Genomic DNA, 15,388 nt, shown 5'->3' on the forward strand with positions numbered 1-15,388 from the left:
ACCAAACAGAATTTTAAATCAAATTTCTTTCCTCTAGTAGCTATTCCTACAAACCTGTTAAGAAAGGGATCAGAACTATTTGTAGTCATTGTTCTCAGTTCCTGAGACATTCCAGGAGATGACACAGGGTTTTGAGATCCACCGTCTTGTTCCATTGTTGGAAGCTGGCTACGGAGAGCCAATTCCTAGAACAGCAGGAGAGGGAGAAAGAAAGATCGTGTTAGGCATTTGAATGCACTTTCTGGATACATAAACACGTGACATTATAGATAATTGATGCTTTTACTGCTTCCAGTTACAAGAGTTAAATGAAATGAAACTCAAGTTTCTGAGGACAAAGCAAGAATCTGTACTGGCTTCAATGAAAATGCAAGTTCCAGCAGCCATGACCACCATTACAGAGATTGCACTGTACATGTATTTATGGATATAAATATCTGTATGCTTACACAAAGATTTTCTAGTTCACTTCAGTATCTTTCTGCTAAGTTTATACTTAAACCAAGACAAGAATTGTTAATACTGTCTGAGCCCTAATATAACCTGTATAGCTCTGCTAAATAGCATTTTATCCAGATTTCTTTTAAATTCTGATTTAGTTCCTAGCTTCCTTTGTACCTTTCTTGTTTCAGTCAGCAAACTTTCAAGTCTTTCCCTAAAAGTTTCCATTCATTCTTCCTGTTTGAGGCATACATTTGAAATTTCTGTCTGATCAAATCAGTGATTAGTTCCCTATGTAAATTCCAAAGCTCCTCAAATTCGGAGTAATTTCTTAGTAAGGCCTAGACACTGCACTTCTGAAGCTACAAACCTAATTGCATATAATTTTTACCCATCTGAATGTTCACCAGCTTGAATCAAACCATTCATTAAGCCTGTAATTACTAATTGATGAAAGTGTTAACATAAAATACATCACATTAAGGGCAGATGGAAATAAGCAACATTTGATGTAATTTCCAGTGACCCCTCTCCCCTTTTTTAACAAGTAATCCACGAGTTACACATGTGAAAATACAGTAATTTTCTTCAAGCAACTCTATTCAAACATCATCAATGTCCCACCAAGACTGAGCTTTGTTATTGCAGAGACTGATAAATCTATTGACTATCCTGTCACCATTGCTGGTAGTATGTGATTTCCAGGCTGTGCCTGGGAAGATAATCTCAGGCAAAACCAATTCTGTCAGTCTTGACAATACTTAATATTTCTCACTTTTAAAATGAGAGATCTTCATCCATTTTCAATGATAAGCTTAAGGACTACTATACTGTAGTCTCTTAGTATATAAAACTAACTTTGCCCCAATTCTTTTTCCAAGTGATTTCTTTCTAAGAAATTTAAGATTATTTCATTTTATTTCCAGCAGACTGTGTATTGAAGCTTCCCTGCTGACAGTTTTTTTTTTTTCTTTTCTAATCTTCACATGCTTCACTCTTATTCCTGTGGATTACTATTCTACATATTCTTTTAGGTTTTATGTCTTGCACTAGAAAATTTTCTCACTACAGCTAATTAGATCTCTGCAGAAAGTGTACAAGCATACCATTGGTTTCTGTGTTCATCACACCCAATTACTACTTCAAGTAAACCTAGTCCTCTGCTCATCACCACTTATCTGGCCACTGTTCTAACAAACAGTAATAATACTCCATCCCCATTTTCAGATCACAGGACATTAAACATCTTTTAATAATTTCTAAAGGCTTATCCACATGATTTTCGACTGGTTATGTAATAAAACCAAATGTAAAGCCTATATAATGACCTCTTACTTCACAGCTAAGTTTGCAGCCATGTATCAGTGAGAAGTTACCTGATATACAGGTAGACTCATCCATATCTAAAAAAGAAAGAAAGAAGCGTTCTTTCCTGGAATTTCCCGAACACTGATCTGAAGAAGGCAGAAGGTCTTAGACCAGCTATCCCAGAGACAGCTCAAGAACTGCTCACCCATGTGCTGTGTCCTTTTCCCCTTCCCTCTTGGTTTGATCTGTATATTACATCTTTATTTCCTTGGGCTGCAGTCCCTGATTTGGATAAAGAGGAGGAGCCAAAAGTGCCAGCAGAGTGCAGAAGCAGCTTCATCACACACCAGTGCCACAAAGAGTGGTAACAAGGCAAAGTCTACATGGAGTCATTTCTGTATATGAACTAAAGTGACATTTTATCTCCTTTGTGTGGCCTTTCTGGAACTGGAACTGCCTCCTGATTCAATAGTTGTGAGGAAGAGAAGAAATCCAGATGTCCCCTTTTCAAGAGCTACTGACACCAGGAAAGAAAAAAAACCCACAATTTTTCTTCTGTTACTCTAAGAAAAAAAGTCAGTACAAAGCCACAAGAAATTCAGAAAAATAGTGAAATTACCTTTGTATTTTTCTAAATCCTCAGAGTGTAGGAGAGATTGAAGTTTCATCAATACATAAACTCAAATAGTATGGTAAAAATAAATGTAGCTCAAGACACTAGCCAGCTAAAATAAAAAAAAATCTCATTTCTCTAAAGGCCCACTATAGAGATGTATTAAATCAGGAGAGAGAACTATATTTTGCCTATTCTTTGGCATCTACTACGTAGTGAAACTAGTATTTTTAAAATTAGTACTGCTTTTATCTTTGTTTTAACATTGCTAAAAAATGGAAAACTGCAACTATTTTTAACTATTTATAAGTAGCATTACTGCTACTTTTACAGGAGTCAGAAGCACTTTCCCTTCAAAAGAATGTTATTACTCATCTAAGTAATAAATTTATGTCATTCTGGGAGTCTGAAAGAGAAAGGAATTACCAAAAAAGACAAGCTACTGAGAAACAAATACAGGGCAATTTTTAATAATTTTGTAAGACAAGCAGAGTTTCCTAAAGGTCTAAAGACTATTTTTCCTAAAAGGTATAAAAAATGGAAGCTGAAGTTGTGTTGCTAAAGAACAGTCTTTTCATTTCTCCTTCATTATAAACCTGTTTTGCAATAAAAAAACGTTGTAGGTTTTCTATACTTAAAAAAATGTATGGGAGTGTCCAAGTCTCTCCCAGCTCCAAAACAGAGCAATGTGAACTCAAGGCTTTTAATTCATGCTTTGAAATATGTGCTCTATTATAAGTATTTAAAGTCTGAAGGCAAAAATAAAACTAAGACAAAATCCTGGCTTAGATTACTATGAATTGATCGCATCCTATTTTTTAAGTATGTCAAACTTGTTTTAAGTACCTCTGGGAAAAGAAAAAAAAGTATCATTCCTGTTGTTAGCACAAAAGCTGAATTTTAGTTATTACACACACCAAAATGATCTGTCATCTCCTTAAATAATTTTTAAAATAAGGTCAGTACTGTGTAATTTATCTGGCTGACCTCATGCACATTTTCTTTTTCATAATTCCAGACAGATTAAGTTTTACATTAATTTACAGGTCATTCACACCATGTTCAAATTAACTTTATATAACTACCCTTTTAAGAGCATTTTTATCTTCACTGGCTTTTGAGGAAAGGCAGATGACTTGTGCAACTCATTTATATTCTTACTGTATTAAACCTATGATATGCTACTCAATTTTACTTGATACATCCTGATAATTGGTTTTGCAAATTTACTTTAAAAATGCCAATTTTAACATTTCTGCCCCCAGCCATCACCTGACTTTCAAATGATCCACAGGCTTTCCTGGGATGGGACAGAAGTTTTAGGGGAAAGAGAAGATCACAACACTTATGGGCAGATTTACAGCACAAATTGCTTCTTCAGATTAAGTGCCTGCATTTTTGTGAGGGCCACAAAGTTACAGCACACAAAAGAAACAGGGAAGACACGGGGACTGATGGAAGACAAATGAACTCAGCAATGAGGAGTTGGGCAATTTGTGAGGGCTGAGCAGGAAACGGACCATTCACTGCTTCAGTCACAACAACCAGCACAGCCAGTGAATGCAGTTCTGATTTACTGTACAGACTTTTAAACAAAGTATTTATCCATAAAGATCTACACACATGAGCAAGCAATATAATTATTTTGTTGATCTGTAAAGCTTAGAAACAAGCTAGAAACAAGCAGCAGATACAGGATCAGCAAGCATATACAGAGGAACTTATCTCATAAATATGTAGTATGCTGATCTTATTAGCAAATACTCTAATATTAGCAGCAAATAAATAAGAAATCTTCCATTCTCAGCACAAGAAAATAATCTGCACAACATCCAAGAATAATGCCATCAGTACCTCGACATTATTTGCCTCTATTTCTTTCCACAGCACACTGTAAGGGAAGAAATCTGTTATGTAACTTCCTGTTCAATTTTGTGACATATACAAAACTTGATTGACATCTGCTCTACATTAGAAATTGTTGACAATCAGATGCTAACTGCAGGAAAATGGAAAGAGAGCTAGTGGGGATGGAGTGAAAGTCAAGTCATGCAATCTCTTTACTAAGACAGACGTTTTTAAGGTTTCACAAATAACTGATGATGATAAGCACAAGTAACTGAACAGAGGCTTGGTGTTTTTAAATATCCTGGATGTATCAACAGTTCTTGCTGATAAACAGTAAGTCTGAAAGTTGTAATTTTTGCTATAGGTACCTTTGACATTTTTAGAATTTCAGTAAAATACATCCTCATTCAAACAAGAAGAGTCTCTTACAGTGCTTTCTATAAAAAATTAAGCTGAGCAATTATTTGCTCTTTCCAGAAGGTAAGGCTTCCATACACAACACTTGGAATGTTAGTGTCACCACAGGATACTGCAGTTCCATGGCAGAGTGACCACAACCTGGCAGGAACACTATGGTTACCCAGTACCAAAAAAACCTGATCATAGATTTAAATACAACCACGGTACTGTATCCAGGCTACATAGGGAATAAATGTCAAGAAGGATCAGGATGTTGGGCTAGATGACCTCCACCAGTCCCTTCTAACCTAGTGATTGTGTGACATGAAAAGTTCAGATACAGTTAAAAGTTAAGAAACATTTCTCAGATGTTTTAAATCCATCTATAGAAGAGATTTCATTGGATGCAAGCTTCAAGAATGCCAGTGTAATGTAATTTCTTTACAAACAAAAGACCTTGGCAATCCCTCTCTAAAATTGACTTAGCTGTCCCAGAATTAAGAGCACTGGATATATGAAGATTTAATTTTTATTCTTCCTTAAAAGAATATATGGAAGTTAGCAAGAGAAAAAATTACTCTGCCACCAAGCACAGCTTTATCATTAGGGAAGGAGGTAATTCCTCCAAACTTCATTAATTTTATTCAAAAAGAAATAAAGACCTGTCTGCAAGAAAAAGTTGAACAAAGAAATTTTAATTCTTTCTTTACATTTTTCAGATTAACTAGGTCAGCTGTGATCTGATCAGATGTACAGACTGGGACTTCAATAGCAGCAGCATCAGAGAAGACAGACTACATTTGCCTCTACAGTACAAGGCCTCAAGAAGCATTTAGAGAACCAGAACCCTGAAGCAGTTCTCTAAGCACTTTCTTCCACCTGTGGCTATTCATTACTTTACTGAGGTGATATGAAAACACAAAAAGTACATTTAGATGGTGTGACACGAATAGTCTAGTATTACAGGACTTTAAAGGTGACATGATTGTCCACTCTTCTACCCAACAGATCACTCACACACACCTTGACTCATCAGCAAGTGCAGACTAATAAAACTGATCCCAGGCAGGAGGTAGAGTAGGAAGCAAGTTTAAATATAAATAGAATCCTGATTTTTGTATGACTCCTTTCATCAGTTTCCACTCCAAACAGAGCAGAGTGACCAGTACATATACATTTAATCAATTATCAGTATAGTCCCTTTGAGTTTTCGCTGTTTTGTAGGATTTAAAGCCATAATTTCAAGAAGTCCCAAAAACCGCATCTTGCAGAGTACAGTATGAAACTGATAACAAACTTCTCCATTTCCTGTATTTTTTTTGAGTTGGCAACAGGAAGAAATTAGTGGAAGAGTGAACAATGACAGGGATTTAGACACAGAAGAAAACACAGAATAGACTTTTGGCATTCTGTAAGAAAAACATCCCCTATGAATGACCTAATTATGCCAGAAGATAAGGTATTTTACTCCACTACTGTGGAGTAGTTCTCCTTTGTTTATTCTCTTGTATACCCATTATTCTTGAGGACTTTTTTTTTCTCCTCCAGAATAGAATTTAATATTGATTGATAAGATCATTATGTGGCTAATGCTTTGTTAATTAATCAAATTACTACATCTCAATTAAAATGCTTCTGTTTAAGAGCGGCTCTGGTATTGCCAAACAAGAAAGTATTTTTTCCAGGGTGTCAGCACTAAGGTCTGAGGTTCCTGTATCTCAGAACTAGTAACATACAAGGTTGTGGTACTCTTCAGAATGCAACAGTACATCAGTACTCATGGCTTCCAAACAGAGGATACTTTCATTTATTCTGTTTTTCTTGCCTACTGCATACAGAGGTTTTTCTTAAAAAACAAAGAACAGTACAAACTAATATAAATATTGGTACTAAGAATCAGTAGATTAAAATACTGTTAACATTAGTAGACATAAAGTTCTCTGAATATATCCATAAATCCACCCTTCCAGAGATTCATTCTATGTTCAACTTCTTTAGCAACTGAAAGAAGACTACATTAAGCTGTTTATTATGCTTCACATTTTGAACAATTTTATTTTGGTCTGAGCTTTTCATAATTGTTTTTTCCTATACAGAAAATGTATGTGTGCAAGAGCCAGTTAAACGTCCAAATGGAAAAACTATACTGCATAGCAATTATTTTGTTCATCTAATCTATTAAGTAGTTCTGTTATACTATGCATGCTTAAAAATCATAACTATTTCAAGTGACTCTTCATTAACTGATAACAGATATCCTTCTCTAAGATCATACCTGCTTTAATGAACTGATAAGAACATTCATATGAACAGTACTTAAAAGTCACCAACTACTACCTTAGATAGTTTGCTTCAAACAAACATCTTGATGACATCAGGACTGGAACAGCAGTATCCTCAAGAATGCTAAACAAGAAGGCTGATTTCAATGTAAAAAAATGTGCAATGAATTCCTCGTTTGCTCTTAAATATTGATATAAAGTTGTGGTAATGCAGCACTCCTAAAAACAGTGTTAGGGCTGTGACCAGAAAAGTGATTCAAAAATGTGCATGGCAGAGGCTGGTTTTTTGTTTGTTGTTTTTTTTTCTTCTTTTTTAGAATGTTTTCATGTAGCAAAAAGTTCCCTGCTAGCCTAATTTAATGCTTTCATTTTTCTAATTACGCTGAAACATCAGTTTAGAGCCTACCTGATGTTTTGGAGAATTTGCTGTGCTGGGATTGATATTCCGCAATGCCTAAGAGTAAAAATAAGATGGATAAAAATTACTTTAGCTGCACGGTTTACCTATGCAGGCTGTCTTATAAACACCATCTTGTAGTATCAAGCCCCCAAGACAGGCCAGATGAGACAGGATAAGGGAGTTAAGAACTGTGAAAATCATGACACAGTGAAACAAAACTCACAGATTTACCAAGGATGCATATTTGACAGACAAGCTTAACGACTAAGGAGACCAACATGAAGAGAATCGGTTGTCACCTGCTCCAAAGTTAGTCAGGTTCTCAATGACAACTGAGGCAAGAAGACAATTAGAAGGCCTACCTAGAAGCATGCTAGCACAGGGTAAAATGTCTGTTTGTGGATTAATTGCAAAGCAGAAACAGCAGAAGCCCAGGTGCTTAAGCAGAGAGAAAGTCCTGATGCCACCTTTGCAATGTATTCTTACCTAGAGTACTATAAAAAGTAATGGCTGTAAAGATGACCCATCTTACACCAAGAGATGCTGAAGATTCCTACAAAATAGTCCTTGACTACAAAGGGGATAACGGAAGTCAGATTCCAGGACAGAATACTGCAGGTGATGAAGAAAGAGAAAAGCTGTCTTTGAAGACATTAAGATGTTATCCTCTTCTGATACAAGACCCATCACCCAAAGTGAAAAGGGAAAGATTTTAGAAGTTTTTCCTCAAAGAAAAGATTAGTGCTTTTTCTGCCAGTGTCAAAAACCCAAAGAAATATCTTAAGTATCTAGCACAGATAGTTATAACTATTAAAACACTCAGATTGAACAATCAAAGCAGAAGGCTTAGAGTCAAAAGGAGATCAAGCCCAAATTCCAATCCAGAGATTGCAAAGTCCAGCCCTACACTTTAATATTTGCTACAGCCATACCCATATAGTAGAAAACACTGAAAGGCATAGTTTGCAGCCTTATTATGAAGTTTGAAATTCTTCAGGATAAGAAAGCCACAGGTTCAAAATGCAGTACAAGTTATTCAGTTGTTTCATGCTCACTCTACTATTGAACAGGTAAGATTTTGGCAACAAGGCATCTCCTCTTATAGAAACTTTGAAAATACTTCAAAATCCTATAGACTGCAACAGGTTCTAAAACTGAAGACTTTCCTCCACTTTAAAGGGAGAACTAAAGTAGTTGTGGGAAATAACTTTTTGCATGACTTGGAACTCAATGAATAAGAAATATATTATTAGGAGGAATATCCAATCATATCAATAGTCCACACTGTCATCTTTATAGTTTGTGAAGCCTGCTCTTAAAGAGTTTTGTTAGAGGGAGGAATGAGGGAGGAAAGCAAAATTCTTCAGTCTAAAAAAATCAAATACTTTCACCACCAAGCTGATATCATTAAGAGAATGAATTCAGACCTTTTTAGATCTCAAAGCTTTTTGTATGGTCACTAGTCTCTAGGACTCGCTGAAACAACAACTTGGAAAAATCAAAACATAACATACAAAAGAAATAGTGGAAGTAGGTCTCTAACCTGTGGCCTCACCTGCCGAAGCAGTTCTTGATGCTTCAGTCTCAGCCTTTCTTTCTCCATCTGTAGCTGCTGAAGTCTCATCTGTTGCTGCTGATTGGAGCTACTCCCTCCCATCACACCACCCTGGGGACTCTGAGGAGCCAGAGGAGGTGGCTGTTTGACTGGAGCACTTTGGCTGATTCGCTGATTCATGGCTAAGGAACCAAAACAATAAACATTTAAAAAATAAATTCAAACAAATACATGCAAGGAAAGTAGTATTCATAAAAGGTATACATTAAAAAATATACAAAATTACAAGGCATGACAGTACAAAACATGCAGCTACATTAATATTCAGAGTGTGAAACATATGCTCATGTGTGAGCAATTGATGTGTGCAAAATTAACGCAACAGTCTCATGGTTAAGACCATGTACTTATTCTAAAAGCTTCTAAAAACAGTTTAATGGGCAAACTGGTGAAAAATTCAAAAGAGGTAGTAAAAAAATATTTTAAGTTGAATTAGAAAAATCTCTCTTCCTTCTAATAAACTATTCTCACTACAGACACAAATAGTAAATAACTTGTTTTATTCATGTGGAATCACAGGTACATTTAACTTGAGAACACACAGAACGACAAAATGGATCATTTCACTTTTACCAAAAAACAATTAAAGGCTACCTGTTCTGGTGCAAGGTCATGCAACCAGCATTCACATCCTTGTCACATCACTATTTTAGTGTTAGAGACTTCATTTAGAGCTTCTTGATATGCAAAATTACAGTTGGTACAGAAATGACAGATGAATTATACAGCCATAAATATGGACATCAACATAGAAAACATTTTGCTAGTGCTTAATTTTCTTTTATCCCCCAGAATTATGCATTGCATTTTTCCTGGGGAGCGGAGACTAAAAATGGAGCTTTGAAAGATAATGCACAATGAGAACCCATCCTCCCTTCCCCTATGAAAGCAAGGCCTAAGACAATTTTATTTTATAAAATAATACATAACTGGGATGCATGAGGCCTGATTTCTCCCTCACATGACACCAATATGGTTAAAGTCAACAGAGCACTAGAGTTCCCAGAGTGAAAGAGAGGGTGGGAAAAGCTAACTGTATTGCAAGGGCACTATTTTCAGGGGATTTCAGCTTGGAATTAGCTCTCCATCTCCATCGTGTTCCCTGTAACAGACTGAATTTGTTAACACTCAGTATTCTGCAGAATGCATTTGCTGAAGCAATGATGGGAGAATGGCAGAGATTTTTTTTTTTCTGGAAATGAGGATTATGGTTTAAGAAACTACGAAAAAAAGAGAGAGGTTCTTTCAGGATGACAGGGTGAAATGGGAAAAAAAATCTGTAGAATTAGTTTGAATTAATGTTTTCATCATATAGAGGATTCCTGGAATACTAACATTTCTAACTACCATAAGAAAGGAGAATTCTCTCATAAAAAAATCTGTATAATCTTTTCACTGAAAAGCCCTTCAGCCTCCACTGTCTTTTGAGTGTTCAATTTAAGGTAAAGTAGTGCTGTTCTTCTGTTCCAAGAAAGCCAACATATATTTATCACATAATACTAAACCAATTAGAGACCCAACCCTGCAGTCTACCCTTTCGGCTAATCCACTGGTCCAGCACAGACTCAACAGTCTAATGGGCAGAAGGGTCATATTTTCATGAGTCCAGCCAACATAAAATGCTGTAAAATAATTTACAGTCATTTGAAACAGTATTTCATGCAGTTACTAGTTAAAGAGCTTCATACATATAATTGCTAATATGCTAGAAGTTCCTGTAAGGTAAGTGAACCTGTGAAGTAGAGTACAAACTGGATCCCAGTACCAAATAGAAACAACTAGGGCTGCAGTTCAGTTCCAACCTACAAGTCTCATCCTGATGCAGCATGAAAAAAGAACAGTGGGAAAATGACATTCCTGTGGATCAAAGCCTAAAATCAAGAAGTTGATGTTACAAGACATCCAGCACCACTTCACCATCAGAACTGAACTTCAGGACAGAAGGTGACCAGAGCACGCCAATTAACCAGCTTTGCCATGCATGCTGTGGTTTCTGGGCCAATGGCAGGAAGAATAGCCCAAGACACTACCTAGAAACTCTTAAGCAAAAGTCCTAACACCATCAACAGCTGTCCTGTAAGGATGTGGGCAGTGAACATTTAACTACAAGCACCAGGAGCTCCACTGGGCAATATCTGCTGGCAGCTTGACAGCAATTACTCAACCTTCATTTATCAAAGTGGAAGCAAAGTTGAAGCTGGAGAAAACAACGCAAAAAGCAAGGCAGCCCATCTAGCTGCTTTAGATAAGCTAGACAAGATATTGCTGGAGTGGGGAATAGATCTCCTCCTTTCTCTCTTTTCAAATCTGGAACCAGGACCATGCCTTTTGCTCTGTATATCTTACTCTCTTTCACAGAATAAGCAGAAATGACGTTAATAGGGGACAACAGAAAACAGAATTCTCATGCTGTTAGTTAATTCTACAACCCTATCCAAAGTCTGTGCTACCTCTCAGAAGTTCCAGGATCCAAACCCTGCTAATAAACAAGATGGAAGGTCAAAGATGTAAAGTCAAAAGGGAGAAAAATTCAAAAATTACAATCACCTGAAATGAGCGCATTTAAGTTAAAAGCAAACTAGCTTGTAGAATTTAAGTACCCAAAGCTGAAAAATGTCAATTTTCTTTTGGTTAAAAACACTCCCTTTATAGTCTAGTCCCCAGTTATATAATCATGGTTTCAGAGTCCTACCTCAATGCAGTTCACAGCCAAGTCATGTTACGGATAACCTCATAAAAATTTAATAGTGTCTAACCTTAGTTAAACACTTCAGTGCAGTATCACTAACATTCCTTTAACATGTTATGAATTTGTTTTTCCTGCAGGCACCATACAAGTATCTCTTTTCCTCAAAGAGGCAGCTTTGTATTTCCTGCTCATGCCACTTTCTGCTCTTTTTATTTCTGACAGCTGCTTGTATTATTCCTGTTCTCTCTGACCACTGTTTGCCCCATTCTTCTCATCTACTGACTTTGTAACTTTAAGAAAGAAATCATGTTTCTCTGATGTTTTCCATTTTATTCCCTCATCCCAGATCCCCCAAATGTCTTCTAATGTCCATTTTGAAAGTATTTCTAAGAAAAAGCATATCTAAAGCAGGAATATCGTAAGATATTGAGACTTTGGTGCATACTTACAATTCATCAATAAATATTAGGGGATCACTTAATTATATGATTTGGTAATTATTTGGAAACTGAATCTAAAATTCCATTTTCTATATTATTATTATTATTAACACATCATTGAAAGGATGTTTCTGAACATTTTATTATTTCAGGAAAGTGCAAAAGACTTCTAATTGATAAGATTTTAAACTGTCCTCAGATTTTTTATATGAGCGAACTCTTTTTAGCTGTGAAATTCAACTAAAAGTCAGGATATTAGAAGAATGCTGCTAACTGAATTTAACTGACTTAACATATCCAAGTGAAAAAACCACAACAATAGTATCAATGATTTTCATACACCTTGGTGATTACACAAGCGTGCTATCTTCAAGGGAAACTCAAAGAAGAATGTAATTATCTATAATTTCCAACACAGTATTTAATGAAAAGTTGGGGGGGGGGGAAAACACATCTTGTTTCAAGTGACAGGAAAAAACAGAGGGTTTTAAAGCTTTTTGTTTTTGATTTGGGTTGAGGTAATTTTGCTTGCTTGTTTTGTTGGTGAGCTTTTTTTTCTTTTTACATTCCCAATTCCCCATTACTTACCAGGACACAACTGCAGAAATCTGCACTCTAAAGAATATGTTTATTAATGTGATCTCAGATAGCAGATTTTATTTTTTCTATACCTCATGTATTTGTAATGATCCTGACATGCACAGCTCTTATCAAATACTTCAAATTCAAAGGTGAAGAGCTTCATTTTATCTGTTAGCTAGGACTTATGAGTTTCTAATACATTTTGTTCCTTACCTTCCATGGCTATGGAAAGCATTTAAATAAGGGGCTCTGCACCCACACAGCGGAGGATGCAAAGACCTCACAGGCAGAGCAGGAACAAACAAGTCTTTGTTTCTAGAAGAGGGGGATTTGAGGGAGGAGGAGGGGCAGTCAAGTTAACAAACATGGGCAACTTAAGACAATAAAAAAGATCTTGTCCTAAAATACGGCTTCACAATTTGGAGAATACAGTCAACTGCAATTGCTGCAATATGTTTTTGAGAAAATTACTGGTCTTTAAATGCTACACATTAAATGTTCTACTGTCAGCAGCAGAAATGCCTCTTCTGTACTATACCGGACAATACCTGACAATTCCTGAAAAAAGTTTAGACTGCTGTTGACATGCATGAAAAAAACCAAACAACCAAAACCCAAAAAAAAAAGGACGAAGAGAGAGAAGCAATTACCAGGCATTGGTGTTAGAGAGAAAAGGCCAACAAATTTTCAACAACTCAAGCATAAAAGGCTAATTTCTCTCCCAAGTCCTCTGTCAGTTGAAAATCCCAAGTCCCAGGGCAGTGACAGTTTGCAATAACACAGCACCTCTCTCTTGTGCAGAATTACATGCAGAGATTGCACCCTTAGTGATTAGGAGACACAGCTGAATGTTGTTGTTTTTTTCTTACTTATAATTCCACCCTTCAAAGCTAAACCTAATTTTAATCAGCCAATTCAGAGATACTATTTAGCTGAACAAACAACAACAAAAAAAGCTCAGGATGAGAGCATGCTATAGCTGAGTGTCCTTACTAATAAGAATCAATGTTTTCATTGGGGGAACTAAAGAACTTGTCCCCTTCAGCTCCATTTTGAAACTAGATATTTTGAAAATATTGTGCATAATTTTTGGCTGTAGTCAGGTTTTAACGTGGTGCTAGTTTGCAACACTTCAACAAAGGCAAAAGTCCTCTTTGATTACATTTAAAAGAGCAGTGAAGAAAAAAAAAATACCAGTAGGATCTGAAAGAGTCTCTGAAGTAATAAAAAACATGTTCCAAGGGGCTTTTAAAGAAAGGCTTTCTACAACAATTTGTTGTTTAATCAGGATGTAAGTCATGTTTCTGCATTGTATTCTTTATAATATATTGCTATGTTACTCTAAGGAAATCCCACTCACAGTTTCATAATGCTGCTGTTATGAAACAACCTAAAAATTAGCACAATAAAATATTGCATTGCTTTCAGTCTCTGATTAATCTGACAATCCTGGATCTTAGAATATGGGGGAAACCACAAATAGACTGTTCTCTGGGCTCATTTTGCAGCTTTAAGTGTACAAACAAATCTTAGTGTCTTAGGCAAATAGAAATATTCACAGACTCCTGAGGTGAACTTTTGTTAAAGCAAGATATATCCAATGAAAATACTATTACAGAATCATGTCCAAACTACAGACTGGTTACTCTCCACTTATCAACTAGTTTCATTCAAATTAAATTAGTATTTTTCTTTTTGTTTTAGTACCACTATCACACCTGCTGGTTAAAACAATATAAATTAAGTTCCTTTTTCTTTGATAAATCTGCCATTGTTTTTGAAGTGTTTCTGTATTGTCAAATGTAGATATGCAATAGCCAGACTGACTTGAGCACCATTAAGACTCTACAGCATGCACAGACTCTTGAATCACTGGTAACTGGAGTAAAAAGCTGTGTCAGTTCTTTTCCCCCCACAGCAGTAAACAGCAGTATTTATAAACCACTTTCACTCAATGTATGCCAGTTTCAGAAGAACCAAAATATTCTGGCCAGCCAGAAAAGCAAATATAAATTATATTCAGCAGTAAAGTAAGCAGCTTTTAGGAACTTCAGTGCACACATATAAAACAAAACTCTTTAAATAACGGGCTCTTATTAGAATTCTCTTTTAACTCTCTACATAACTCTTTTTCACTTTTTTAAAAAAAATCAATTTTAATTTTGGAAGGCTAAACAAGTTTTAAATTACTTGACTTACAGAACACAACTGACACTGTAACTATCAGCACTACAGAACTATATAAGACACCGTGCACTGGACAGATTATGAGAAGAAACCTGAACTAATGTTGTTTAAATTTAAATTTTATGAATGAAACACTGAAGACTACAGGAAGTGTAGGAATCTGAGCTAACCAAGGCCTCATATGCCTGTCCACTGACTCTCTGGCAAAATATATTTAATGAAAGCTAGTCCACATGTTAGACCAAAGTTTAATCAGCAAAGAGTCTACATAAGGCTATTAGCTGTGAACAGGTTCACTGTTTAATCACCACATAATACTTCCTGGGTTAACTAACCAAAAGACAAGCTTCTTTACAATTTCTTATAAAATAATGTGATAACTTTTTAAAATGAAGGTTTCCTTTAATTTGTTTGAGTGGAACAAACCTTGTATATATGCATCTGCACATCTTCATCTTTTTTTAATTTGTCATATGCCCATTAGAAATAATTAAACAGAAATCACAAAATCAAGTAAAAACTACGGCAAAAACAAAATCAACAGTATACTGTCAAGAAACACTTCTATATAAAAGAAACTACCA

The 15,388-nt window shown here is 35.8% G+C and overlaps 1 protein-coding gene across 4 annotated transcripts in view; it reads right to left on the reverse strand.

Moving 5' to 3' along the window:
• The window catches only part of YAP1 (Yes1 associated transcriptional regulator), an 89,135-nt gene that overhangs the window by 9,459 nt on the left and 64,288 nt on the right, over nt 1-15,388 (reverse strand). Inside the window, exons 5-7 of one of the 4 annotated variants that reach the window (XM_071434197.1) lie at nt 8,847-9,028; nt 7,298-7,345; nt 55-185 (exon numbers count right to left, since the gene is read on the reverse strand). In XM_071434197.1, the coding sequence (XP_071290298.1) occupies nt 55-185; nt 7,298-7,345; nt 8,847-9,028 (361 nt within the window). Of the gene's footprint in view, nt 1-54; nt 186-7,297; nt 7,346-8,834; nt 9,029-15,388 lie in introns of all 4 variants that reach the window. The other 3 variants (XM_071434196.1, XM_071434198.1, XM_071434199.1) reach the window with 3 other exon arrangements.

The sequence above is a fragment of the Agelaius tricolor genome, unplaced genomic scaffold, assembly GCF_023055355.1.
Source record: "Agelaius tricolor isolate 1412-34295 unplaced genomic scaffold, bAgeTri1.0.p SCAF_9, whole genome shotgun sequence".
Lineage (NCBI taxonomy): Eukaryota > Metazoa > Chordata > Aves > Passeriformes > Icteridae > Agelaius > Agelaius tricolor.